The sequence below is a fragment of the Equus przewalskii genome, chromosome 10 (genome assembly GCF_037783145.1).
Source record: "Equus przewalskii isolate Varuska chromosome 10, EquPr2, whole genome shotgun sequence".
NCBI lineage: Eukaryota > Metazoa > Chordata > Mammalia > Perissodactyla > Equidae > Equus > Equus przewalskii.
Genome location: NC_091840.1, coordinates 23,373,175 through 23,400,677, shown reverse-complemented (window position 1 = coordinate 23,400,677; position 27,503 = coordinate 23,373,175). Strand labels below are relative to the sequence as shown.

Here is a 27,503-nt window from a genome sequence, read left to right as displayed (position 1 = left end):
CGGAAGCTCCCCGAGGGCAGGAATACCTGTTGTGTTCATTGCTCTAGCCCAGCGTCTGTACGTAGTCAGCATTCAACAAATGTTTGTTGAATGAACAAATGTGCGTATGTGTACCCGTCAGAGGGGCCTCCGAGGAAAGAGCCCACGAGGGGCCATCCCAATAGCCCCCCGGACACGGAGGGGCGAGCGGCCCGCGTCGCTCCTGCTCCTTCTAGCGCCCCTTCCATGGTCTCCATCTCCGAGTTTCTATGGGGTTGAGGAACAGACGCAGAGACGAAGACCTGGGCGGAGGGGGCTGGAGGGAGAATCGGAGACCCGGGACCGAGACGGAAGGGCAGGCAGAGGAAGGGCTCAGGAGCGCCAACCCACAGCCATAGAAAGAAAAAGAAAGGGAAAATCAGCGCGGAGCGAGCGAGCGAAAAGCTCCCTACCAAGCCAGGCTTTTGTTCCCTGAACCTAAGACTTTACCCGGCGGCGGGCGGCGGGCGGGCCGGGAGCGAGCGAGCGGAGGCGCGCGGCCATGGCGGCCGCGGCCGGGCAGGGAGGCCGGGGGGGCGGCGCGTGAGCGGGCGGCGCGGGGCGGCGCGGGGCGGGCGGGCGCCCGCGATGTGCCACTCGGCGCCTCCCCCGCCGGGCCCGGGCTGTGCGGCGGCCGGGCGGCCCTAGCAGCGGGGCGCGCGGCACGGAGGGGGCGAGCCCAGCGCGCGGGTCTTATTGTTGGGGGGGGCCCGTCGGGGCATGAGGGCGAGAGCACGGCGGGGGGGGCGGCCAGACAGAGCGAGCGAGGAGGAGGAGGAGGAGGACGCCGAGGAGGAGGAAGGAGGAGGCAAAGAAAAGAAGCGGCGGCGGCGGCGGAGGCGGAGGAGGAGGGAGCGAGGAGGCGCGCGGCCCCCCGCTCCCTCCCTCCCCCCTGACCCCCGACCCCCGCCGGCCGGCCCCCCGCCCCAGCCCCGGAGGGAGCTCATGGGAGTATGAAGGAGATGGTAGGAGGCTGCTGCGTATGTTCGGACGAGAGGGGCTGGGCCGAGAACCCGCTGGTCTACTGTGATGGGCACGCGTGCAGCGTGGCTGTCCACCAAGGTACGGGGGTGGCCCGCGGGGGGCGACGGGACCCCGGGGGCGGGGCGCGCAGGGCGCCCCCGGCCGCGCCCTCCAGAGACCTCCCGGGGCTCGGGCGCCCCTCCCCCACCCCACCTGAAGGGAAGGGAGGCGTCGGGGGGCTCCCCCCGCCCGGTCCTGGAGGACCGGGTCAGGCATTGTTTTCTTGCCTATTGTTCCAGTCCCGCGCCCCCCACCCCAAGTTGAGGGAGTTTGGGGACAGTCTAGGGGGCAGTGAGTGCACTCTCCGCGCCCCACACTGCCAGTGTCGGGGCTGCCGGGTGAATGTTTACCTGCGAGGTGTCCCCTCCCGCCGGTTATTTTGGTCCCGGCTACAAGAGGGAGAGGTCAAGGGGGGGTCATCCCCCCTCCCGCTTCCGGATACTGGGAGGAGCGGAATTGGGAAGGGAGGAGAAGGGTCCCACGGGAGAGGGGACTCCTGGAATCCTCCGGGGAAGAGCTGCGGATAGGAGAGCGGTTGTGCAGGGGGCCGGGAATCGAGAAGAGGGAGGTTTGGAGTTTCCCCCAGCAGCACATGGTTCGGGAGTTAACTCCTTGAGGAATCTTGCCGAGGGCGCAGGCTGGCATCTCCCGCCTGTCTGGCACAGCCAGCTGGGCACCCCCCTTCCTGGGACAGCCCTTACTGCTGTCGCTGTCGGCTCTTCCTGCCACTCTTGTCTCGGTTACCTGCACTGCACCTGCCCTCGGCCTTGACTTTTGACCTATACTTTTCATAGTTAGAGGCAGAAGATGAGGTCCCTGGACCACCGACTTCCCCGCCTCTTCTCTTACTGGCCCTTTAAGAAATGCCCCCCCCCACCCCCATAACAACAAAACGTGTTTGACTATCTTAAATGTTGTCCCTTTGGTTTTCTCTATTCCTGGTGATGAGAACTGGTCCCAGGCAGGAGATGGGAAACAGGTCCAGAAAGGGCGTGGGGGGGAGGATCTTCTAGAAGTTTAAGGTCAAGGACTCAGACTTCCCGCCTCTGCTTGGAGTGCTTGGTTGTGTGGTTGAAGGCTGGCTGCGTGCTTTTGGGTGTTCCTTGTGGTCCTGCCGTCTATTGAGTGACCTCCAGACAGGAGAGTAGCCCCCTCCCCAGAGTGGCTCTAGTCCTTTAGACTCACCCCCTACGCACAGTTACTCTGAGAAAAGCCACTGCTGACAGATTTGCTCCGTGATTCTCCTCCCCCACCCCCAGCTTGCTATGGCATCGTCCAGGTGCCAACAGGACCCTGGTTCTGCAGGAAATGTGAATCTCAGGAGCGAGCAGCCAGGGTGGTGAGTCCCCCTCCCGTACACCTGAGCATCTCCTCCCGGATGAGCTAGGGGACTCTGAGGCTGAGGCGAGGGTGGGCCTGTCACACAGGACTTCCTGTTTCCTGCACACCTATCACCAGCCCCATCTCTCCCTCAGCTCCTCCCTCACTCTGCCCCACCTCGGCATGGGGCCTTTTATTTTTGTTTGCTTGTTTGTTTGCACTTTTTATTAGGGAAAGTTTCCAACCTGTACAAAAGTAGAGGCAATACCGTAATGAACCTCGTGTCCCCATCACCCATCTTCAACAATTATCACTCATGGCCAATCCTGTTTCCTCTAGACCCCCTCCCATCACCTATACATCTTTTTTTTTTTTCAGTTGAGGTAACATTGGTTTATAACATTACATCAATTTCAGGTGTATATCATTGTATTTTAACTCCTGTATAGACTATATCATGTTTACCACCGGAAGTCTAGTTTCTATCTGTCACTGTACAGATGTCCCCCTTTACCCCCCCCTTCCTCTCTGGTCACCACCACTGTATTCTCTGTATCTGTGTGTTCCCCAGAGACATCTTATCGTTTCATCCTGGGGCCCTTTGAATGTGTTCAGGGAGGGCCCAGTTCAGCAGATCCCCCACCCCCTTTTGGAAAGCCCCTCCCAAATCCCTGTGCCCCCTTGCATTGGCAGAGGTGTGAGCTGTGCCCACACAAAGACGGGGCATTGAAGAGGACTGACAATGGAGGTGAGGGGGGCCCTGAGCCCAGGGCTTATCTGTTGAGGTCAGCAAGGCCCCCCGAGCAGGGCCTGGGAAGGCAGGAGTGGACTGGGGTAGGGCGGGAGTGGAGGCTGGGTTTCCCTTCCCTGGTTGGCACTGGAATCTGATGGGAAGGCCATGGAGGAGGGTCTGCAGTGTGGGGATGTGAGGGGTCGGGGTCTCAGGCTCGCCATCACAGCTGAGGCGGGCCCCACACCGCCCCAGGCTGGGCCCACGTGGTGTGTGCCCTCTACATCCCCGAGGTGCAGTTTGCCAACGTGCTCACCATGGAGCCCATCGTGCTGCAGTACGTGCCTCATGATCGCTTCAACAAGGTCAGCGGCCCCTGCCGTGCCCCGTACCAGTCCCCTCCCCGGCCAACCATGCCCGGGTCCCTCCAGCTCTCTCTTCGTCACGTGTAATTTGATTCTGTCCAACCGACATTTTCAGGGAACTCAGGAGGTGGGTGGGCAGCTTCCACTGATGGACACCTGCTCATGTTCTGGAACTCAAATGAATAGTAGGCTCCCTCGCAGTGGTACTGCCAGAGGGTGGACGTTAACAAGCAGTTCACTCCTTCGTCCACTGCACACATTTTACTGAGTGCCCACTATGTGCCAAACCTGGGGCAAGGCACACAGTGTTCAGTATTAATCAAGACATGTGCTCCCTGCCTCATTGAACTCACACTCTCCTGTGGGAAGACCGTAAATATCAATAAACAGGCAAATAAAGTAAATGCATTTTGTGGCAAGTGCTATGAAGAAAACAAACAGGGTACTGAAATAAAGACTACCTCGTGGGGGGCTTACTTTAGATAAAATGGTCCAAGAAAGACACATTTAGGTTGAGACCTGGGGATGAGAAGGAGCCAGCCTTGAGGAGGATGGGGTTCCAAGTTCCAGGCAGAAGGAACAGCATGTGCAAAGGCCCAGAGGTGGGAAAAAGCTCACCAGCAAGGCAGACACAATCCATGGCCTTACAGAGCTCCCCATACAAGGATTTCACTATCCAATATAGTAGCCACCGGCCACATATATGTTATATATTATTAAATATTATACATACAAATTATATAGACTAAAACACAATTTAAAATTCACTTCCTCAGTCACACCAGCCACACTTCAAGTGTTCAATAGCCTGTGTGGTTCATGGCTACTGTCTTAGAAAGTGCAGTATAGAACATTTCCATCATCACAGAAGGTTCTGTTGGATAGCGCCGACTAGATCAGGGGGAGAGGATGGAATTGAGGGGGAGGCCAAAGGATCCCTCAGATAGGAGGAAGGGACGACCCCACTGTGTCCTACAGACTTGTTACATCTGTGAGGAGCAGGGCCGGGAGAGCAAGGCAGCCTCAGGAGCCTGCATGACCTGTAACCGCCACGGATGTCGACAAGCTTTCCATGTCACCTGGTGAGACCCCTGCCTGCCCTGCCCCACCCCCAGGGTTCTCGGGGATCCTGGCCGAGTGTACCAACCCCTCTGAGGTTTGCTATGGATGGCGGCTACATGGGCTCATCCTGATTGCTGTCTCTGTGGTGATGACGGCAGTGCTTTTCTTGGATGATCTTGGCTTTGCCTCAGTAGGGGTCTAGGAGGGTGGGAGGGAGGTAGCTGGGCTGCTCTGGGGCCATGCCCTTCTTAGGCTGACCTCTCTCGGTTAGCGCCCAAATGGCAGGCCTGCTGTGTGAGGAAGAAGTGCTGGAGGTCGACAACGTCAAGTACTGTGGCTACTGCAAATACCACTTCAGCAAGATGGTGAGTCTCGTCTGCTAGGTGTGAGCGGGTCAGCAGCCCTGGTTCAGAGGGCGTGGGCTTCAGGCCAGGTTGGTGCCTGGTGCTAGGAGGACAGAGATGGCAGGAACCCAGTCCCTGCCCTTGAGGAGCTCACCATTCGATGAGGAGTAAATTAAAGTACAGCTGAGGGATATGAATCAGAGCTGAACCACGCAGTCCATCCCAGAAGACAGCTCAGCCCCAGCCTGTCAGAGTCTGGGAGGCTTCAAGGAAAAGGAAGCAGTTAAGCTGAGTGGAGGTGGAAACAATAAGAGCCAACATTCGCGGAGGTTGCTGTGCCCCGGCCTCTGTACTAATCTCTTTACATGTTATTCTGTATAATCCTCCCAACAACCCTAAGCACTAGGTATACTGTATTTCCCATTGTACAGATGAGTAAACTGAGACCCACTGAAGTTATATATCTTATCTCACCGCTGGCAGATGGGATTCAGAACAGGAAGTCTGATTTGAAAGCTCCTCAGGAGCCTACTCAGCAATAACAGGGAGAAAGGAATCAGAGGCCGAGAGAGTGGCGTGGGCAGTCCTGAGATGAGAGGGAATTTGTGAGCAGAACAGGGAGTTTGGGGCAGACGAGGCAGGACATGAGGTGAAAAAGCTCAGGCAGCGCCAGAGCTGGACTTGCTTCTGCCCCAGGCTTCAGGGGCCCAAGGAGAGGCTGGAGAAGCGGTGCTCTCCCGGGTTTGTGGAGAGACCTGCATGTCCTAGAAGCTGTGGGCCATCCTGGTGAGGCAGGCTGTGGTCTGACTGGGAGAGCAGCTTGGATCTCACCCCCAGGCCCCAGGCTCGTAAGGCTGCTTGTCAGCAGGAGGGTAACATGATCAGATTTGTTTTTTAGGAAGATTACTCTGGCAGCCACTATGAAGCTGGATCTGAAGGGCCAAGGTTGGCGGTTGGGAGACAGCTGCGAGGGCGGGTGGGGGGTGGAGGGATGAGGCTGGACTCTAGCACCGTTTCTGGCTCCACTTGCCTGCATGGAGTGGTGGCCGAGAAGGAGGAGTTGAGGGTGATATGTCGATCTAGGTTCTCGCCGCTGGAGCACCTGAGAGTGCTGGGAATGGGGAGTGCAGTGGGCTTCTGTAGGGTTGGCCTATGTCCTGGTCTGCCCAAGACAGTCCCAGTCTGTGCCAGTTGCCCTGGTGTAATTAGTAGTAGTTCCCCCTTTCATTTTCAGAAGTGTCCTGGCTTGGATCATAAGTCATATGGTCACCTTAGTTTTAGGGTTTGATGATGACTTAGGACAAGGTAGGGAGCTCAGTTTGGTTTATAGGTGGTGCCGAGTGGGGATGTTCAGGTTTAGTGGCTGTCAGACCCCCAGGCAGGGTGGTAAGGGCAGCCCCAGGTGTATAAGGCTGGGGCTGGAATCCCCAGGTGCCCGCCAGGGTAGGGTGGGTCAGGGTGTGAAGGGAACCAGAAAGTGGAGCGCCGAGAGCTCAGCCGGGTAGGAGCGCTGTCCACTGCTGGGGAGTGGGTGGGTCAGATGAGGCCTGAAATTACCCCTTGGATTTGGCGATTGGGAGGTAGTGGGTGACCTCAGAGGGAGCAGCTGCAAGTCTGGGGCGGGTGAAGCCATCAGACAGGGCAGAGGGGAGTCTATTAACAGTGAAGGGAAGGAGGGGGCAGGCCCTGGCTAGGAGGAGGGGCGGCACGAGGGTCATTTGAGTTTTTCCTGTTGTGGATGTTTACTTCCCCCCTTCTTAAGGGCAGCAGGTCCTTTGGGACAGAAGGAACCACTGTGGTGGAAGGCCAGGAACAAAGGAGAAAGAGTGATGACTGGAGCAAAGTGCCTGGAGGGAAGGATGGGGTGCAGAGTACAGGGGAGTAGGAGCTCCCCACGAGGGCCCCCCATACATCCTCTACCACAGGGAAGGAGGCAGCGGTGGGCCGTGGCCCAAGCTGCTGGGGATGGGCCAAGAGGGCTCCCTGGAAAGAGATGGGTGGAGAGTAAGAGACCTGGGCCCCAGTCCTACCTCTAGCCGGGCCTTGCTGGGGCCAAGATGCCCCTGGCTCTTCTGGGCCTCACTTGCCAGACCTGTGCACCAGATGAGCCAGCGGAGGAAACTCTAGGATTTTAGGCTAGGGAATGCCCTTCTGTTGAGCAGAGTGTTGGTTTTTTTTGTTTTTTTGTTTGTTTGTTTTTGAGGAAGATTAGCCCTGAGCTAACTACTGCCAATCCTCCTCTTTTTGCTGAGGAAGACTGGCCCTGAGCTAAGGTCCGTGCCCATCTTCCTCTACTTTATATGTGGGATGCCTACCACAGCATGGCTTTTGCCAAGTGGTGCCATGTCCACACCCGGGATCCGAACCGACGAACCCCGGGCCACCGAGAAGTGGAACGTCTGCACTTAACCGCTGCGCCACCAGGCTGGCCCAAGCAGAGCATTGTTGAGGATACAAGATCCACTTAGTGACAGGCAGGGTTTGGGGATTGGCCCCCAGGGTCACTTGACCTTCAGGAACCTTTCCCTAAGCTAGTGAGAAGAGGTTTGGCAATTCTTCTCAATTCTCTCCCCAGAAGACGTCCCGGCATACCAGCGGGGGCGGTGGAGGAGCAGGAGGAGGAGGCAGCAGCGGCACAGGGGGCAGTAGCAGTACCTTCATCGCTGGCAGGAGAAGCCGGTCAGCCTCACCGTCCACCCAGCAGGAGAAGCACCCTTCCCACCACGAGAGGGGCCAGAAGAAGGTGAAAGTCCTCCCGTCTGCCTCTCCTGCCCACACTCACACCTCTTTCAAGAAGCCACCACAAGGTTCCCCCAGGGCCTTGGGGCCTGTCCCCTTCCTTCCTGAGGGCCAGGAGGGGGCTGAGGAAGTGATATGGGAGGGTCACAGAGGGTGAGGTGAGAGCCTGGCTTCCCTGGGGCTCTTTGTGTCCTGTGGTTCCTGTGTCCTCCCCATGGCATGACAGTGTCTGCAAAGCCCCTAACACATGGCCCTGCACATTTGCACACATCTCCACAGTCTAGCCGTGTGTCAGCCCAGTTTGTAAGTGTGCCACACGTCACAGTGTCCCTGGCTCCCATCCCTCTGCACAGCTCTGTGTCCCAGGTGGACACACTTGCAGGTGTGTGCTCACGTGTTTGGTGCTCTGTGTCACTGGCATGATAATGGGACAGGCTATTTTTAACAGGCAGTTAATGAGGGGGAGGGGCTGTTGGCTCAGAGGAACCTGCCTGAACCACTCCTGTCCAGCCAAAGTCCCCTAGTCCCTCTGTAGGGGGGGATGACACCCACAAAGCCCCTTCTCTGAGCCACCCACATGTCATGTTTATCCTCACCCAAACTGCCCCCCAACACCAATATCTGGTCACCTCTCCCTCCCAGAGTCGAAAGGACAAAGAACGCCTTAAACAGAAGCACAAGAAGCGGCCTGAGTCACCCCCCAGCATCCTCTCCCCGCCTGTGGTCCCCACTGCTGACAAGGTACTGCTGCCCACACCAGGAAGGATGGCCACGGCAGTGGGAGGGAGCCCAGGTGTGAGGGGTCGGGGTGAGCCAGGGAGCCGGGCACCGCCCACAGCTTCAGGTTAATGTGCCTCAGCTCCCCACCCCAAACCCCGGTTCTCCCCCATTCTAGCCTAGGAGGGGCCTATGCAGCTCAGTGCCACCAAGCACTCACCAACCAGGAGAGTGAGGGTGGGGTGGGGGGTACCGCCCTGCTGCTGGCTGCCAGATGTTTACATCTGCCTCTCTCCAGACACAGGGCCTCAGCACTGGGCTCTTGTCTGCGGGTACAGTGCTCGGGCTGGTTCTCCAGGTTTCTGGGGCCCGGTGCCCCAGAGATAGGCAGAGAGGACCCCTTCGCTCTCTCCCTCCCCGACGTCAGGAGGATGCCAAGCCTGTTGCCTAACCAAAATCCCACTCCACGCAGAATGGAGGGGCTGGGAGTGCGGCCCAGGGTGGCATGGGGGACAGTCCCCTGGACAGCACCCTGAAACTCCCACTCATCCCACCCTTCCCAGTCGGGGCTTGGTATGTCAGGCCTGTCTCCAGAAATGGGCAGCATCTGGATGAGCAGCCGGCAGGCCCTACCCAGGCTAGTGAGTCGCTAATCCAAGCCAGAGCAGCCCTCCCTGCCCCTCCTTCCACCCGCCCTCCCCATGGAAGGATAGGGGACTGGAGAAACTCTTTCCTTCTGTTGCCATTATTGCCCCGTTCACCTCCCGCTGCCTCTGGAGGTTGGCAGGGCTCTGGGCATCATAGCAGGAGGCTCAGATATCAGGTTTCCAGGGTGATGTTGCTGTGGCAACTGTGCCAGTAACCCTCTCCCCACCCTGCTTCCCAGGGCTCACCTGGAAAAGCTTGTCACCTATGCCCTCTGACCTTTCCTTAGGGCCTGCAGGCAGGTGGAAAGAGAGGGCCAGAGATCTGGGAGTTCCCCCAGTGGCCCGATGTCCCCTTGGATATGTTGGAGCATTCTGCCCATCCCCCTCCACCCACCCCAGCATTTCAGCTACCCCTCCCCCTGGCCCCTCTCCTCCCTTGCTCTCAGAACCACATCTGGCTCCCTTCAGAACTCCAGCTGTTGAAAAGAACAAAGAGGAAGACAAAGACAAGGGCTCCGCCCAGGGAGGGGCAGCACAGGGTGGCTCTCATTCCCCCATCCATTCTCCCTCTGGCAGTTGTTCCTTCAGCACTCTTTACTGAATACCTTGTCTCCACCGGGAGGAAAGGCACCATCCCTTTTAATATGAAGCCCTGACTCACTCACCACATGCCAGGCTCTTCCAGAACAGGGGGATGGAAGGGGTGCCTGGGGATTAGTTCATTTAATCCTCAAAATAATCCAATGAAATAGGTATTTTTTAACCCCATTTAATAAATGAAGAAACTGAGGCACAGAGAGGTTGAGTAATTTGCCTAAAAGCACACAGCTAGTAAGTGGTAGAATCGAGATTTGCACCCAGGCAGCCTGGTTTGAAGGCCTGCACTCTTACCCACTGCAAGACACTGTCTCTGCAGTATATTAATAGCAGCCACCACTATCAAAATCATTGTTATTGACCCCATACTACGTATCTGCCATCGTGCTCCTCATAACTCTCCAAATAGGCATAATGAGCCCCTTAAGGACACTGAAGCTTAGTGAGGTTGAGAGACTATGCAGCATAACACGGTGGGCAACAGCAGAGCTGGCCAGGCTCACAGCCTGTGCTGCCCGACCCCAGAGCCCGTGTTCTTCCACCCACCGCCTGCCGCCCTCAGTGAGGTTACTGGGGGCCTCAGAAGTGGGGACGGTATGTTTCAGTACAGTGTGGCAGTTGCTGACATGGCTGATGTGGGTATGAGATGCCCTGAAAATAAGAGGACAGTGACTTGTTCCACCCCAGGTATCTAGGGTGGCTTCACGGAAGAGAGGACTTCAAGCTGGATTTTGAGGGACGAAAAGTTTCCCAGGAAGAGTAGGGACAGGCTCTCCTGGCAGAGGGCTCGGCACTGCCAGTTCAGATTGTCTAGGAAGGGCACAGGGTGGCCAGGGAACTGGTGTCCACCAGGTGGCTGCAGCTCAGGGTGAGCAGGGAGGGAGCGGTAGTGACTGGGGGGCCCAAGGATGGGGCCAGGACAGCTCCTTCTCGCTCGATCCCTCTTCCCCCGCACACACCACTTCTCAGCACAAGTCTAGCCCTCTTAGCCCCCCTAAGTATTTCTTAACTGATTGACTGGACAGATGAGCACATCAGCACAGACTCTGGGACCGTTTTCATCTTTCCCCTGCCTGAGGTGAAGCACAGACAGCTCCGTGGGTTCAGAACACTCCCCTCTCTTCACACCCAGAAGTTCCACAGCTGCCTCCCCATTTCCCTGGTCTAGGGGCTCCCACCACCATCGCCCTGCCTGGAAGTCCTTCCTGAAGCTAACTCTGGGCTCTCCTAGTAGAGCCCCAGGTCCTGTGTCCTCCTGCTCCACCCCCAAGTTGGGGTGAGCCCAGGCAGCTGGGCTTGAGCCTTCCTCTGTCCTCCCTCCGTCAGGTCTCCTCCTCAGCTTCTTCCTCCTCCCACCACGAGGCCGGCACTCAGGAGACCTCTGAGAGCAGCAGGGACTCGAAGGGGAAAAAGTCTTCCAGCCATAGCCTGAGTCACAAGGGGAAGAAACTGAGCAGTGGGAAAGGTGTGAGCAGCTTCACCTCCGCCTCCTCCTCCTCTTCCTCCTCCTCTTCCTCCTCCTCTGGGGGGCCCTTCCAGCCTGCAGGTGAGTGTGGGCATCCTGGAGGAGGTGGGAGCCCAACAGCTTTTGGCCCTGAGCTTTTCTAGCAGAGGCCTCTGCATATGGGTTTGCATGTCATTTGCTTCTTAAATCGGTTCAAGTTAAAGATGGGGAATCCCCACCCAGTGACTCCTCTCCAAACCTTCCCCTCAACCCTTCCTTCCTGGGCTGGAACTTTCCTCCCCTCCCTCTCATGGCTCACCCTCCCACCCCCGGAACAATGTTCCTTAACCCCTACACTTGTGTAGTAAAGTGCCATCTGTAAAGTACCAACACTAATGTTAGCTCTTGTACTCTCTCCAGTGGTCCAGTGAGGTCATAGGGAGGGAGTTATTCCCCTCCTACTCTATCACAGGTGGGAAAGCTGGAGGGGGAGGACACTCATCCCAGGACACAGAGACAGTGGTGGAGCTGGACAGGAAACTAGGCTTCCCCAACCCCCGACCAACTAGTGCATGTTGGGAGTGGGAGGGAGTGAGGGGATCTGGGGTCCAGCTGTAATTCGGTTTTCCCTCTATGCAGTTTCGTCCCTGCAGAGCTCGCCTGACTTCTCTGCATTCCCCAAGCTGGAGCAGCCAGAGGAGGACAAGTACTCCAAACCCGTAGCCCCCACCCCTTCAGCCCCCCCCTCCCCCTCAGCCCCCGAGGCCCCCAAGGCTGACCTCTTCGAGCAGAAGGTGGTCTTCTCTGGCTTTGGGCCCATCATGCGCTTCTCCACCACCACCTCCAGCTCGGGCCGGACCCGGGCCCCATCCCCTGGGGACTATAAGTCTCCCCATGTCTCGGGGTCCGGGGCTTCAGCAGGCAACCACAAGCGGATGCCCACCCTCAGCGCTGCCCCTGCGCCTACCGAGGAGACCCCTGAGACAGGCCTGAAAGAGAAGAAGCACAAAGCCAGCAAGAGGAGCCGACATGGGCCAGGCCGGCCCAAGGGCAGCCGGAACAAGGAGGGTACTGGGGGCCCAGCCGCTTCCTCCCTGCCAGGTGCCCAGCTGGCTGGCTTTACCGCCACTGCTGCCTCACCTTTCTCTGGAGGTTCCCTGGTCAGCTCCGGCCTGGGTGGTCTGGCCTCCCGCAACTTTGGGCCTTCCGGGAGCCTGCCCAGCCTGAGCCTGGAGTCCCCCCTGCTGGGGGCAGGTTAGTGACCCTTGGGGACAGAAGGCATCTCATGCCAATCTAGTATGGGGACAGAGGCATAAACATGCAGTTAGAAGGAAATGTGATAGAAACTGCTCCAAAGGACAGGGATAAAGGATGGAGGTGACAGTCACCTCTAAGACACTCCTCCCTAGCCATCTTCTGCATAGTTGTAGTGGGAGAGATCAGGATAGACTGCCAGTAGGACTTACCAAGTTTTGGGTGGGGAATTAGAAAAGCTGGGAATTCCTCAGGCCTGGGCAGGGCTGTGTAATAAGCAGGCACGTAAAGCAGATGTCACCAAGGCAAAAAGTGACATCTTTGCAGCAAGAGAGTTAGACAGGTATGTGAGGCCAGATCCAGAGGAGTGCTCTCATTGGGGAGGGGCCATCCCAGCCACCTGACTGAGGAGGGGCCTGGGGACGTGGTGACTGTAAGCTTCCCTCTTGTCCTTCTTGTGCCTGTAGGCATCTACACCAGTAATAAGGACCCCATCTCCCACGGTGGCGGAATGCTGCGGGCTGTCTGCAGCACGCCCCTCTCCTCCAGCCTGCTGGGGCCCCCAGGGACCTCGGCCCTCCCCCGCCTCAGCCGCTCCCCATTCACCAGCACCCTCCCCTCCTCCTCTGCTTCTATCTCCACCACTCAGGTGAGGCCTTACTCCTGAGCCCCTCCATCCCTGGGCAGGTGGGGGACAGGCTGCCGAGGACCCCAGCTCTCCATGGGATTTTGAGATTGGGCTGGATCACCACCAGAACTTCTCTCTGGTCGTCTCTCCTCCCCAGCACACCTGGTCCCCTCCACCCTGGTACACACAGTTGTGCCCTAGATCCAAGAATAACCACCGGGCTGGACTCTACCTCCTTTCCCTCAGGTGTTTTCTCTGGCTGGCTCTACCTTTAGCCTCCCTTCTACCCACATCTTTGGAACACCCATGGGTGCCGTTAACCCCCTCCTCACCCAAGCTGAGAGCAGCCACACAGGTATGTGAGTCTCTGACCCCACTCCCCTTTCTTCCCAAAGGCCTGAGGGGCACCCATCATCTGCATGTCACCCAAGAAAGGATGGGAGGGCTTTCTGGCTGCCCCCTCCCTCTGGCTATTGCCCACCCTACCAAAAGAAAATATTTCACACACAGCAAACCACTTTTACGTTAAAACCAGTTAGGGGGACAGGCAGGGCAGGGAAGAATTACTACTGTTCCATCTCACAGAAGAAAAAGGCAGAGAATAACGACTTGCTCAAGGCAGTTGAAGGAGGCAAAGACATAGGGGAACTCAAATTCTGGCCTCCCGACTCCAAGCCCAGTTTGCTCACGGCTGCAGCATAGCTCCCGCCGCCGGCCTATTAGTGAGTCCTTGGGATCAGCGTTTACAGACAACCCACCCGCTGGGCAACTGCGACCCGGGTATTTAGGAGTTAAGGGGGCGGGTCACAAGCGCCCCTCCCTTTCCCTGGAGAATTAATCCAGCCCCAGAGAGCTGATTGGTGCAGAGATACCACCTGGCCGGCTAGGGGGCGGGGCTTGCCTCTCGGCCGCCAGTTCAGGTAGGCCTTCTTAAAGGGGTCAAATCCGATTCCAGAAAAGAACCCGAGAGTAGGGTGACTATATTTTCCAAAACCCAGAACGGAATTGTGTGGCCCAACAAAGGGTTTTGCCAACTAACATGTGAGTTTATGACTATAAAAAGTCGCACAAAACTAATAACAGCTACAATTATTAAGGGCTTGCTGCAAGGCAGCTAAACCCTTCAGCTTACCACCTCACATTTACCTATTACCTTATTTTAAGCCACACAGCAGTCACTTCAGACAGGTTAGTTACAAGCCCAAGGTCACATGGTAAGTATCAGATCCAGGTTCAACCCAGGACTGCCTAGACTCCAAATTTCTATTACTCTGAGGCTTCCATGAAAGAAACTGGGAGGTGGATCTGAAAGTGGCCAGACAGTGGGAGCCTTTCTGCCTAGAGAAAGGGGAGGACTAGATCCCATAGCTTTGCCTCCCAAGGGGCCAGGTTTCCAAGCCAGCGCTCCCAGCGCCTTACAAGCTAGAACTGTCAGTCTGGGGTTGGGAGATCCTGGGTTAAGGTCCCAGATCCCGCACTCACTTTCGAGGCGGGGACCATGAGGCCAATGGCACCCCTTCCCCGCTGATCCCTGCCCCCTTCTCCTTCCAAGAGCCAGACCTGGAGGACTGCAGCTTCCGGTGTCGGGGGACCTCCCCCCAGGAGAGTCTGTCTTCCATGTGAGGGAGGGGTAGCGGCTTGGGGGAGGGCCTGGGAGCGGGGCTGGAGGGACACCTGGGGAGGAGGGCGTGGAGAGGCGGGCAAGGGAGGGAGGGGGGTCCGAAGGGAACACACTGGAACCCCTGAGGGGAGAGGACGGAGGGAGGGAGACTGGAGTCGGGGCGTGAGGTAAGCCTGAGCCCGGTTTTCCCTTCCGACCCCAGGTCCCCCATCAGCAGCCTCCCCGCACTCTTCGACCAGACAGCGTCTGCACCCTGTGGGGGCAGCCAGTTAGACCCAGCGGCCCCCGGCACAACTAACATGGAGCAGCTGCTGGAGAAGCAGGGCGACGGCGAGGCCGGCGTCAACAGTGAGGAGGGGTGGCGCTGGGCTGGGGGACCACCCCAAGCACCCCCAGACTCGGTCACCCTTCTCCCCGAGGTCCCCAAACGTCTTTAAGGTTCCGTCCCTCGGCCTCGCCCCAGCCTTAACTCCTGCCAACCTCAGCTTCACCTTTAACCCCTGCTAAGCCCTGCTCCCGGCCTCGCCCCCTCTGCGCCCGCCTTTGGCCCTCGCGCCCCCTGGGCCTTACCTTACTAAACCCCAACTTCCGCCCGCCTCTTCCCTCCCCATCTCAAGGCCGCGACCCTCAGGCCCCGCCCCTAGTCCTCACACCTCCGGCTCCCCACGGCCCGCCTCTCGAAGCTCACCTGTGTCCCTCGGTAGCCGGCGCCTTCTCTTCTAGGTTTCGTCCGATTTCCTCCGCCAGGTCCCGCCCCAGGCCCCGCCCCCGGCGCTCTGGCCCCGCCCCCAGCCCGCGCCCCGCCCCTCCGGGCCCGCGGGGCTCAGGCGCTCTCGCTCTTTCTGCAGTCGTGGAGATGCTGAAGGCCCTACACGCACTGCAGAAGGAAAACCAGCGGCTTCAGGAGCAGATCCTGAGCCTGACAGCCAAGAAGGAACGACTGCAGATTCTCAACGTGCAGCTCTCTGTGCCCTTCCCCGCCCTGCCTGCCGCCCTGCCTCCCGCCAACGGCCCTGTCCCTGGGCCCTATGGCCTGCCTCCCCAAGGTAAGGGGATCCCACCCAGCCTGGGAGTGGGGGCCTCTGCCGGGCGGTCCGAAGTGGCCTCGACTCCAGCCCCTGACCTCCTTCCCTGATGCCCCTCCTCAGCCGGCAGCAGTGATTCCTTGAGCACCAGCAAGAGCCCCCCGGGGAAGAACAGTCTCGGCCTGGACAACTCGCTGTCCACGTCTTCCGAGGTGGGCGCCACGGGGAGGGGCACGGGGGACGGGCAGGAGGGGAAGGCGCAAGGGCCTCCTGGTCCCATCTCCACCCTGCAGCTATTGGAGGCTGGGCAAGGAAGTGATTGGCTGAGCGATTGGTTGACTGATCCATTCATTCCTTCCTTAAATAAGCAATAATCACGAGGTGCCTACTTACTGCCAGGCACTGGCTAAACAATCAGTGAGGGAAACGCACACAGTCCTGTTCCTGAAGAGAGGCTAAATCCAAGAAAACGACCGAGAATTACAGACCTGGAAAAGTGCTAAGATGGAAATACTTTGAGGGCTGTGAGGAAGAATGGGGGTGGATTCTTCTGTAGATAGGAGGTGGTTAGGGAGGGCCTCTTTGGGAAGTGTTTGCGAGCGTTCACTACAGTGCCTCACACAGAACAGTCCCTGTGTAACTGGTGGGGTTTGGGGGAGTAGTTGCTATTGTTACATTGTGGTTATTATTGAAGTCAAACAAACTGGCTTCTTGCTCCCCTGCCCCTTACTGACTGATGGGCCATAATAATCACAATAATAACTAACATTAATTGCACACTTGCCCTTTGATGACAGAGGGCATGTCTCCTGTGTGAGACTTTTAAAGCATTGGTTTGTTTAGTCTTCACAGTGACCTTATGCAGTCGGTACCACTGTTACATGCATGTTATGAGTGAGTAAACTGAGGCAGAGAAGCCACCCAAGCCTGTGGAATAGTGGACACAGGAATTGTGGACATAGGATTTGAACCTGAGCTTTTCGCTCTGGCTGCTGTTCTCTTGACCGCAGTTACTTAGTCTAAGAATCAGTGGCTTCACCCATGAAGTGAGAATGACAAGACAGGACAGGTCAAGCAGCAGCAGCGATCCTGGGTCTGGTTCACGAGAGGGTCACTGCTGTCACGAAGGGACTTGTAGACATGATTTGCGAAGACTATTTGGATTCTTAGCCTTTACCCTGGCCCTGCTTCTTCCTCCTGGGTGGCTCTGCCTGGGGGTGAGGTGGGGGTGACTATGCTCTGTGAGAATGCTGATGGGTGCTGGGCCGGGGGCCAGAAAAGTCCTGCTGGCCCCCTGCCCTCTGACCCCTCCCTTCCCCCTCCCTCCCCAGGACCCACACTCAGGCTGCCCGAGCCGCAGCAGCTCATCGCTGTCCTTCCACAGCACGCCCCCACCGCTGCCCCTGCTCCAGCAGAGCCCCGCTACTCTGCCCCTGGCCCTGCCTGGGGCCCCTGCCCCGCTCCCGCCCCAGCCACAGAATGGGCTGGGCCGGGCACCCGGGGCAGCGGGGCTGGGGGCTATGCCCATGGCTGAGGGGCTGTTGGGGGGGCTGGCGGGCAGCGGGGCCCTGCCCCTCAATGGGCTCCTGGGGGGGTTGAATGGGGCTGCCGCCCCCAACCCTGCGGGCTTGAGCCAGGCTGGCGGGGCCCCCACGCTGCAGCTACCAGGTTGTCTCAACAGGTGAGGGAGAGCTCAGCCTGGGGAGGGGAACGGGGAGGCTGGCTCTGGGAGGGACTCCCCCAAACACCCACCATCCCCCAAAAGGCAAAATGTCCCCCAGTCTCACAGGCTGTAGAATCTAGTCACCTCCTGCCTCGGGTACTGCCTGCATGTTAGATGGGAGTGTCCTCTGGATGGTAGCTCTCCAGGTTCAGATCATCTGTTGATTTATTGGACCCAATCTAGGTTTTCCTCCTGGCAACCTTCTTCCATCTCACTTGTCTCCCCCCAGCTGCCCTCTCTGAGCTCTTCTGTTTCTCGTTAGTCCTCTAAAATCGCACATCCCTGCCTCTCTCCACCTGGGTCTGAGGGAGCCCAGGAACTTGGGCGGGGGGAGGAGTGTCTCCCTGTCCCTTGCCATGGTCTGCGTTTTGTCCCCCTGCTCAGCCTAACGGAGCAGCAGAGACACCTCCTGCAGCAGCAAGAGCAGCAGCTCCAGCAGCTCCAGCAGCTCCTCGCCTCCCCGCAGCTGACCCCGGTAACTCCTCTCTTCCCAGGCCGTCTCCCCGCTCTCGCTCCGCTGGAAGGTCCCATCTCAGAGGGTCTGGGCCAGCCTGGGGAGGACAGGTGTAGAAGGGAGGGAGGGCGGCCCCAGGCGGGGCTGATACTGCACCTGTGGGCCAGGGCCTGGCCCCTGTGGAGCCTGTGGGGATGGGTAGAAAAAGGTTGCTCTCAGGGGCCCCTGGGCATTGGGGAGGGGATGCTGGAGTGGCCCCAGAGCACATCCTAGTGTGAGGATCGGGAGGGCGCGAGTCCTCAGTTACTGAGCATTTCCAGTCCCAGCCCCAAGGATCTTCAGAGAGCAACTTCAGGGTCACTGTGGAGAGGTGGCTGAGCAGGTGACACCCCCTCAACCAGAGCAGCCCCTTTTGGGTCTCTCTCTCGTATGCCGGGTTCTGCTAAGATTTCCTTTGAAGGAAATTGTTCTGCCTTCTAAAAAGGAGGGAATTGATAAAATGGAAAAAAATAATCATTTTCATAGAAAGAAACATTAGAAAGATACACAAGAAACCAATTCAGGGGCTGGCCTGGTGGTGCAGTGGTTAAGTTCGCACGTTCCGATTCTTGGCGGCCCAGGGATCGCCGGTTCAGATCCTGGGTGTGGACGTGGCACCGCTTGACAAGCCATGCTGTGGTAGGCGTCCCATGTATAAAGTAGAGGAAGATGGGCATGGATGTTAGCTCAGGGCCAGTCTTCCTCAGCAAAAAGTGGAGGATTGGCAGTAGTTAGTTCAGGGCTAATCTTCCTCAAAAAAAAAACAAAAGAAACCAATTCAGCTAGTTGCCTATAGGACCCAGGTGGGAACAGGAGTAGGAGCAAGATTTCTTAAGGTAAACCTTGGTCTGCTGTTTTGGTTTTTGGAACACTGAAAATGCTTTGCCTATGCAATGCAAAAATAAATGAATCTTAAATGAAAACTAAACAAACAAAAAAAGGGAGGGAGTTGAAAACTATTGACCTAGTTTAGTATTTCTCAACTTGGGGTCATACCACCCCTGAGGGCATTTGTGGTTGTCATAGCAACTGAGGAACTGATTTAGTGAGGGAATGGGCCTGGGGATGTTGAATATCCTGCACTTGGCCGGTGGTACCCCAGTTGACAAACACTGATGGTATGCAACCACTCCTTTGTTCAAATGGGAAAACTGAGGCCGGGGAGTAGGGAGTTAGAGACAGAACCTTGACTGTCTCCTGGGTCTCCTGCTTCATGGTTCCATTGTGATGGCATGGAGCCCGGGCCAAGCAGGGCATGCTGGCCCCAGGGACCACTGGCCAATGAGCAGTCTGGCCCCCTCGCAGGAACACCAGACTGTTGTCTACCAGATGATCCAGCAGATCCAGCAGAAGCGGGACCTGCAGCGGCTGCAGATGGCCGGGGGCTCCCAGCTGCCCATGGCCAGCCTGCTGGCAGGAAGCTCCACGCCGCTGCTGTCCGCGGGCACCCCTGGACTGCTGCCCACAGCATCTGCCCCACCCCTGCTGCCCGCCGGAGCCCTGGTGGCTCCCTCACTCGGCAACAACACGAGTCTCATGGCCGCAGCAGCTGCGGCCGCAGCAGTAGCAGCAGCAGGTGGACCTCCAGTCCTCACTGCCCAGACCAACCCCTTCCTCAGCCTGTCAGGGGCGGACGGCAGTGGCAATGGCCCCAAAGGAGGGGTGAGTAAGGGGCCCTGGGCTGTCCTGTCTTCCTTCTCTGGGATAGGCAGAGGTGGATCATCAGAAAGCACATCAGAGGCATCATCAGAAGGAGGAAGGAGGCCACCCTTAGGTTGGCCAAGCGCCCTGCTCCAGACCCCGGGGCCTCTGCTAGCACGGGGGTGCCCTCCTGCAGATCCAGGAAAGATACGCTCTGAGTGTGAGCTAATAGTAGAAGGACCCTTAGAAAAGGCTGTTTCCTCTCTGAGTGGACTGATTAGGAAAAAATGAAGCTCTGGGTGGGCCATTTCGAGAAAGGTCCTCCCTCTTTCCTTCTGCTGACAGCACACCGCCAGAGCCCAGGGTGCTGGCCTTGGCTGGCACTTGCCTGCTTAGCTGGGTGCCCTTGTGCAGGGTGACTTCCCCACACACACGTTGACCTTGGTGTGCACCTGCCACAGCCCATGCCAGGAGCATCAGCTGGGCTCCCTCGCTGCAGCCTACAACAGCTTCCTTGACCCAGGAAGCTGTTCTCAACTGGGTGTTAGGACCAGACACCTCCCAAACCCGCAGCCTCCCTCTCTCTTTCCAGACCGCTGACAAAGGAGCCTCAGCCAACCAGGAAAAAGGCTAAATCCACCCATGGCCCTCCTGACCCCCCAAGTGGAGGGGGCAGATCCTGGCCTGAGGGGTCCTAGCCTGGAGCAGGCACCTGCGCCCAGACACTGGAGAGCCCCGGCCCACATCCTGTGCTGAGGCCCGGGGAGTGTGAGGCACTCCTGGTGCCGAGCATGGACTGAGACCAGAGGCGAGCCCCTTCCATTGGCCCCTTCCCTCTCTGCACTGACCCCTTCGTGAGGGGCTCAGAGGGAGGACAGGCTCCAAGCCCGCCTAGGAGCCCCCACTCTCAGTGAGTGTTTGAGGTCTCAGAGAGCAGAATGGGCCATGGCATAAGTGGGGGTTGGTTGGACCCTCCACATAAAATGGATCAGCACTTGAGTGGGGAGAAGAGGCGGGTAGGCCCTGGGCCTGCCCCTGCGTGGAAGTGGAAGTCTTTTACCAAGAAGGGTGGCCCCACTTTACCTGCAGTTTCTTCCCAACTTGGGCAGATGGCAGGAGGGATCCCTTGGACTGTTTCTGGCCAGTCCCCTTCCCCTGCCCCCCAACAAGGGTCTCGAGCTGAGCTTGTAAAAGCCCACAGACTCGGGGACTGAGGAAGGGACAGGATGGCATCAAACTGGGCCCAAGCCTCCCCACCTCTGGTTCCCCAATGATGGGTTGGGGGAGGGCAGGGGGAAGAGGCCCAGCCCACTTGGTGCCCCGCCCCTTTTTGCACTATTGGGTTTAGGAGTGCTGAGGCTGGGGATATGGAGCTGCCTGACTCAGAGAGCGTGTGTCCGTGTGCGTGCTTGCGTGTGCATGTGTGTGTCTCCCCTGGACCTGGGGCAGCTAAGGGCAGGGATAGGAGCAGTGCTCAGATGAGGCAGCACCAGAGGGGGGGCTCCCAGCTCTTGTTTGCACCCTCCCCACCTCCCCAACTTTGGTCCCTTTCTGGGGCATGAATGGTTAACAGAAACCGAAACAGTACTCCAATATTGGAGAGTAATGGGGCCTGGGGGCTTAGAATCAGGGTAATATCCTGCCTTCCCTCCCCCAGCCCCTGCATAGTCTCAGTGCCCCCTCAGAGCTCCCCTTCCCCACTGATAGTTGGTCTTGCTTCCCTGGCACAAGGGGAGCCCCAGGGATGGGGATTGGGGGATGGGGCAAGGGGCGGGCGGTGGGGGTAAAGTGCCACTTCCTTTAATGAAAACCTCCCTCCCAGAACTAACCAGCCTGCTCCCCTGCACCTCCCCCCACAACCAGGGGACACTTAAGCTTAAGCTGACCTAACAACTGTCCCTTCACCCACCAGCTATTTTCCCCCGGGCTGTAGTGGGAAAGTCTCACCTTAAAGAGTCCCCCGCCTGCCCAGGGCCTTTGGTGGCAAGGCCGAGGGGCAGCGGGACAGCCAGGAGAGGGGCAGGGTTGAAGCCTGTGTCTGTTTCAGTTGCACTGGGGTTGGGGCCGGGAGAAGGCGTTTCCAGCTTTCCCTGATGCTCATGTCTTGTCAGTCTCTTTGCATGTGTGGATTTTTGTGTGTGTGTTTCTGTTTGGGTTTTTGTTGTTGTTGGTTTCTTTTTTTTAAATAAAGAAAAGAAGATGTGTATATTTTTGGCAACGACAGAAACGTAGTGCAGATATATTTTTGCCTGTGCTGCTCAACTGGTTTTTTTCTGATACTGAAAATAATATTCCTGTTGATAAGACTTTGTAAGATGTTAGGGAGCTGATAATGGAGGGGGTGGGTGGGAATCCTTCAGAGGCAATTTCTTAGGCACTTGCAAGGGCTGGGGGGAGGGGGGAGGCAATTGTGATGACCTCAGAAATACTCACTTTTTATTAATGCTAAATATCAGTTAGAAAGAAATGATAGAATTCAGCATTTTATTCATCTTTATCTGTTAAGCTCTCTAACTCCCTGACCCCAGACCATTGAAAAGAAGAAGAACCTTCAGAGATTCTTAGAAGAGTTGCTCATTCACACCCATGCCCTCACCCACGGCTGGCCCACTTAGAGCTGAAGTCCACTTCTGTTCTGGGTGGGAGGGAAGTAATCTTCAAGGTTGCCGTGGTGGCATGATTTAGTGCACTGGAACCAAGACCTCCCCCCTCCCTCCCAGCACCCAAGAGTCTGGGGTTCTCATCTCCAAGAGTATGTTTTCCAACTTCCCCAGGCTGGGGTGCAGCGTCAGGTAGTCAGGTTAGATTTGAAGAAGGGACCCAGGCTGGGTATGGATTGGTGCTGTCCCTCGATTCGGGGTGGGGGGTGCGGGGCATGAGAGGTAATACATTTTGTTCAATTGAGGGAGCTTTATAATAGGAAAGGTCTGGAGATCTTCAGAAGGGAGCAGGGTCCCAATGCCAGGCGGGGACGGCTATACTGACCTCACCCTCCTCTCCCAGCCTCAGTCGCTTTTTCCAGGGTGAAGTTGGATGGAGAGTGAGAAGGGACTGCAGACTTGTAGATGGCTCTGTCTAGGGGAGGGGAGGGATGTGGTTTGCAGGGCGGAAGTCGAGCTTGAAAATGCATGAGAGTGGAGCTTTGTGTCCTCACCCTCAGCTCAAGGTATGAGTGGGTATGCATGCAGGGCCGCTGTTCTGTTTGGCCTGAGTGACAGAGCTGGAAGGGACCTGTCTTTAGAGGTCCTTTGAGCCAGCTCCTCGTTTCGCAGGTGATAGATCCAAGCCTAGGAGGAGCAGAGGCTCGGACAGAGCCAGGACCAGCCCTCAGGACCCTGGCCTCCTGGTCCTGGCTCTCTCGCCCCACTGTACCACCTCCATGAGGCTGTCCATCTGTCCCTGTGTGTGTGATGTGCAGTGTGAGTGGAGTGCAGGGCTGTGCCCCGGCTGGGAGGGTATGTGTAGCACTGATGTCTTAGCTCAGAGCTGATGGATCCTCTCTATAGACAATGACACTTTAAAGCTTGCCTTTTTTTTTTTTTTTTTTTTGAGGTTTTCTTATTTGTGTGTGAGTTTTCCCCCTCAGGCTCCTGGGTCTACTGCCAGCTCCAGGTGCCGTTACCTTGAGGCTGATGAGAGCACCCCTGCGTGTTCCTGTACTGAGTTCTAGGAAGCACTCCTGGGAAGGGCCTAGACCAGTGAGGGGAGCCACAGCCAGGGGCCAGCTCTGAGAAAGCGTAACCTTCCCCACACTTCTTTTCCCAAACTGGAAACATGGACAGATTTTCAAAGGCACAGGCTCCCCGTGCCAGCTTCCAGCATCTTCCTTGTGCAGTGGACTAGAGTTAGGGGCAGGCAGCCTGCTCCTGATTCTCCTTTATCCCACTTATTTTGTCAGGGAGAGGTGCATGGAGGGATCAAGGTCACTTCAATTGGGAATTTGGAGGAAGATGGGGCACAGTCCCCTGGCTCCCTCTGGTCGCATCAATCCCAAAAAGTGTCTGCCTCTCCTGACCATTTTGACTTGATCTACTGAAAAGTTGGGGACCGAGGGGTGACTTTATTGCCTTTTTTTTCACTTTGGGACTTGGGTCATAGGACTGGAGAACCCAAACCCTGACTCCCACTCTTGTGCCCCTCTTTCCATCCCATCCTGTCTCAATGTAGCAGACCCTTCCCAGGGCGCAGGGAGGGGAAGCCGCAGTTCGCAAACCCAGGGGCTCCTTTTTCATTCTTTCTAAAACCTTTATATCCTCAGCCCAAAAGGCAATGGCCACTCCTGCCACCTCCAAGCCTGGAATTGTGCATAACCCGGATCTTGTATCTTTGTATAACGGATGTTATTTGTACGAAGGGCGGTTCGTAAACAGCACTTGTTCTTTTAATAAAAGAATGTTTTACAAAAAAAAAAAAAAAATCCTAAGAGACCCTGCTTTGTCTGCCTTTATTGAAGGGAAAGGAGGTGGAGCGCCGACTGTGGGCGCCTTGGGAGGGGAGGGGCATGGTCTATTACACTTCTTTAGGCACTCAGAGTAGTTTACAGACCGGAATGCACAGAATACCCGGGCTGCCTGCTGAGAACGGGTACCTGTGCCCCACCCACAACAATGTAAGGCGTAAACCTGGGCCGACGGAATCTGTTAAAAAACCAGCTCCCTGGGTGATGAGATGGACTCCACAGCACTTCTAGAAACACTGCCTCAGACTCGGCCAGAGATAACGGCTCCCAGGAGGGTCCCCGCTCACACGGGGGGGTGCCCCGGGAGGCCCAGGCAAGGAAGGGAGAGGCGAAGCTCCGCGCAGGTCATTCCGGAGGCGTGCCAGGGAGGGGGCGCCAGGACAGCCCTCTTTACACTCCCGGGGGGACCCGAGTTGCTGTCGGGGTGGCACCTCTGCTCGGCTTCCGGAGGCCAGGGCTGGACCGGACCGCGCAGGCCGCCGCCCCACCCGCGCGGAACCCGTGGCGTCTTCCGGGCCGAGGCGGGGCCGGGCCGGCTGGGGGGCGGGGGAGCGGGAAGGTGACCCGAGCGCGGGGCGGGGCCGGCGGGGCCGGCGCGGCGTGACGGGGCGGGGCGCAGCGCGGCGGAGCTGACCAGTATGGGCGCCGTGGGTGCTCTCCTGTGGCCGGCGGCGTGGGTGAGCGCCCTGCAGCCCCGGGCCCCCTCTGGCCCTCGCCCACTGACCCCCGCCCCCGCCCCGTCCCTCCTGCCCCTTGGCCGAGCATCCCCCCATGTCCCCGCGTCTCCTGGTGCTTTGCAGCCCTCCCTGAGCGCCTGCTGAGTACCAGCACCTCCCCTACTTCTCTTGTGACCCCTTTTTCTCACCCTCTCATTTCTCCCACGCTAAGCCCTGTCGTCTCTCCCCTCCCAGTGACTTCCCTCTGGAAGTCCTCCGCTTTCCATTGACTTTATTTTTCTGTTTCCAAACCGTCTCATGATGCCTGCGTGCCTTGCAGAAGCTGCACCAGAGGCGGGACATCTCCTCCTGGCTGGTAAGCACCCCCAGTTTCCCCCTCTCTCCGCGCAAGTCTCCCAGGCCCAGTGGCCCCAAAGGTAGAGAGGACAGAATGGAACCAGAAAGGGTCAGCCCTGCTTCCCAGACTCCAGCCTCCGAATTCCTGGCAGTGGCCACCTGCTGATGGCTCGGGGGAGGTAGAGTGGACAGGAGGGCACAGGGCAGGAAACCAGGCTTCCAGGCTGGGAGCTGTGCCCGATAAAGCAGGCCTCAGGTGCACTTGGCCCGCTTAGGCTGGCGGGATCCTGGCCCTCCCCTCCGTAGCACCCAGGTGGGAGCCAGGGTTTGAAGGGAAGGCAGCTGGCCCCGGGAACCTGAATGTCTGCGTGGCCTTGAAATCTATCTGGAGCTCAGGGTCCTTATGGTGTCCGAGGGGGAATGTCCTTGCAGGGTGGCATCAGATCAGCCTCCTGCAGAGGAAGCCTGCCACAAGCCAGGCCAGTGGGAAACTGGACAAGGCCACAGGCAGGCAGGTGCTTCCAGGGTGCCTCATCTTCCCTGCCACAGGCCAGATGGTTCCCCAAAACCCCAGCCAAGGCTGTGGTGGCCCAGAAAACACCCATCAAAGTGGAGCTGGTGGCTGGGAAAACCTACAGGTGGTGTGTGTGTGGCCGCAGCAAGAAGCAGGTAAGAGACCTTTCCCCTTCCCCTTGACATATGACACCCTTTGTTGGGGACAGCACGGTGTCTCCTGGGAGTTCCAGCCCAAGATGTTCCTCTTTCTCCCACACATGCCTAAGGGACAAGGGAGGTTAGGGGTGAAAGGATACTCTTGGGCCAGTGCCACAGCAGCCTGAGCTCCCTGTTCTCCGCATCCACCTTTGAGATGAGGGCAGAGACAGAAACTCAGTCACAAAGGCAGGTGGGTGATGCCCGGAGGTTCTGCACTCCTCTAGCGCTCCCTCCTTCTCAGAGGCAAGGTCGGGGCTCCCGCTCTGAGCACTGAGAGCTCGCTTGTCTCTTCCCGTCTCCTTCCTCCTTCTGGGAAGCATCTGGGCAAAGGTTCCCAGGGCTCGACCCTACATTGAGAAGACCCTATGCAGGCCCTCCTACAGTGTCTTCTCAGGCAGACCCTCCCCTTTCTCAGTTTATGTGACATTCCTGGTTTCGTGCCACAGCCTGCTGTCTTCTCAGTCTGCCTGCCTGCTCCCAACTTTTCTCCCTTCTGCCCCAGGAAGCTGCCCCATATTCTTAGCCTCTGGGGTGAGCTCTCAACTGTGTTCCTCCAAGGGGCGTGGTGTGCTGTCAGCAGCCCGGGGTCCCAAGTCTGCTTTGCCAGATTTGACATATGAGCAGGTCCTCATGAGGGTGGGGCAGCGCTAGAGAATGCCAGCCCCAGTGTGGCCTAGCCCAGGTAGGCACTCTGTGCCTCTCTGCCTCTTGCCCTGTGGGACAGGTTGCTGACTTTTATTTGCATACTTCTCTCATCTCTTCTCCTACCCCACCCTGACCCCAAGGTCAAGAGGCCTTGGTTCCAGCTCTGCCACTAACTAGCAAGACAAGGCACCTCTCTGGGCCTCAGTTTCCACTACCCAGCTTCTGCTTGAACAGCTGCTGGGATGGATGGGCAGGATGGTCCCGCATCAGGCAGCCAGTCTGCTGTGGGACATCGGCTTTGTCCCTGTAACACCCACTCCGTATAACATGCCCAGTTGTTTCCTGGAGCCAAACAAAATTGATACCCTAGGCTTAAAGCACTGTGATGCACACAGGCTCTCTCCCACCCAGAGAAGTTTTTTCCCAAGAATATGGGGAAGGAAATGAATTTCATGAGCCAATGTAGACTCAGAACCATTTAAAAAAACCTATCAGGTAAACATTGCTGATACCTAAGGCCCCATTTCACCTTGAAAATTCTGTCCTTGTGTCCTGCTCTCTGGGTCCTCTAGAGACTAATGCTATAAAAACTCTTACTGAACACTTACTGTAGGCAAAGTGTGTAATAACCAGTGTTTATTTTGTTTCCTTGGGACAATTCTACTCTTATTACCCTCTCATTACAGATAAGCGAGGTAAACTAGTGAACCAGGCTGTCAGCCTCAGAGTGGAGCCCCGCCCTAGCAGGTGGGGTCAGGTCTCTTAACTTCTTTCTCTCACCAGCCCTTCTGTGACGGCTCCCACTTCTTCCAACGCACTGGCCTGTCCCCACTCAAGTTCAAGGCCCAGGAGACGCGTGCAGCGGTCCTCTGTACCTGCAAGGCCACCCAGAAGCCCCCGTACTGCGATGGCACCCACAAGAGCGAGCGGGTGCAGAAGACAGAAGTGGGCTCCCCACTCTGAGGGGGTGGCTGCCGCCCAGCGCCAGGCCTAGAGAGGTACCCCCATTGTGGGGAAGGAAACGGAGTGCTAAGCCCAAGAAGGGATCATCCAGGGACCCCACTACCCACAGCTGGCTTGTGAAAAACGTGCTCCCTGTAACTGAGGTGTCTAATCTGGGGACCTCTAACCTGGTCCAATGCCTGCTGGTAGACGAGATGGCATTAAACAAGCATGCCTGCCCAGAGTGCTTTTCTTGTCACTCGTGTGAGGCACATGGCCTGTCCGTGCTCTAGGACCTGGGCTCGGGGCACCTGACCAGCCACAGGGAGGGGGTAGTTC

At 57.6% G+C, this 27,503-nt stretch overlaps 2 protein-coding genes and 1 long non-coding RNA gene across 7 annotated transcripts in view; 2 read left to right on the top strand and 1 right to left on the bottom strand.

Moving 5' to 3' along the window:
• Positions 1-15,251, bottom strand: part of LOC139074056 (uncharacterized) — a 41,515-nt gene extending 26,264 nt beyond the window's left edge. The window contains exons 1-2 of the long non-coding RNA XR_011523372.1: positions 15,198-15,251; positions 11,786-12,299 (exon numbers count right to left, since the gene is read on the bottom strand). This is a non-coding gene — a long non-coding RNA (uncharacterized lncRNA). The remainder of the gene's footprint in view (positions 1-11,785; positions 12,300-15,197) is intronic.
• MLLT6 (MLLT6, PHD finger containing) lies at positions 834-23,816 on the top strand. 5 transcript variants are annotated; one of them, XM_070562151.1, is made up of 20 exons: positions 834-1,080; positions 2,301-2,380; positions 3,055-3,109; positions 3,347-3,456; positions 4,435-4,538; positions 4,790-4,883; positions 7,441-7,605; positions 8,244-8,342; positions 10,889-11,108; positions 11,646-12,260; positions 12,728-12,909; positions 13,135-13,243; positions 14,441-14,507; positions 14,712-14,857; positions 15,358-15,555; positions 15,658-15,746; positions 16,866-17,215; positions 17,642-17,732; positions 19,056-19,412; positions 19,984-23,816. In XM_070562151.1, exons 1-20 carry the CDS (start codon positions 972-974, stop codon positions 20,023-20,025), a joined length of 3,282 nt encoding a protein of 1,093 aa, XP_070418252.1. In that variant the 5' UTR covers positions 834-971; the 3' UTR covers positions 20,026-23,816. The 5 variants fall into 5 exon arrangements, with proteins under 5 accessions (XP_070418252.1, XP_070418253.1, XP_070418251.1 ...); XM_070562152.1 differs by having other exon boundaries at positions 7,438-7,605; positions 10,889-11,027; XM_070562150.1 differs by having other exon boundaries at positions 835-1,080; positions 7,438-7,605.
• Positions 23,817-24,380: 564 nt separating this feature from the next.
• CISD3 (CDGSH iron sulfur domain 3) lies at positions 24,381-27,408 on the top strand. Its single transcript, XM_070562184.1, has 4 exons — positions 24,381-24,527; positions 24,847-24,882; positions 25,413-25,532; positions 27,006-27,408. The coding sequence occupies exons 1-4, from the start codon at positions 24,489-24,491 to the stop codon at positions 27,183-27,185; spliced, it is 375 nt and encodes a 124-aa protein (XP_070418285.1). The 5' UTR covers positions 24,381-24,488; the 3' UTR covers positions 27,186-27,408.
• The last annotated feature ends 95 nt before the right edge of the window (positions 27,409-27,503 follow it).

Coding starts and splice junctions, on each gene's coding strand:
- MLLT6 (XM_070562150.1), top strand. CDS start 972: ATGAAGGAGATGGTAGGAGGCTGCTGCGTATGTTCGGACGAGAGGGGC. Junction 11,109..11,645: donor GGGGCCCTTCCAGCCTGCAG/GTGAGTGTGGGC, acceptor CCCTCTATGCAG/TTTCGTCCCTGCAGAGCTCG. Junction 12,910..13,134: donor CTTCTATCTCCACCACTCAG/GTGAGGCCTTAC, acceptor CCTTTCCCTCAG/GTGTTTTCTCTGGCTGGCTC.
- CISD3 (XM_070562184.1), top strand. CDS start 24,489: ATGGGCGCCGTGGGTGCTCTCCTGTGGCCGGCGGCGTGG. Junction 24,528..24,846: donor TCCTGTGGCCGGCGGCGTGG/GTGAGCGCCCTG, acceptor CGTGCCTTGCAG/AAGCTGCACCAGAGGCGGGA. Junction 24,883..25,412: donor GGGACATCTCCTCCTGGCTG/GTAAGCACCCCC, acceptor TCCCTGCCACAG/GCCAGATGGTTCCCCAAAAC.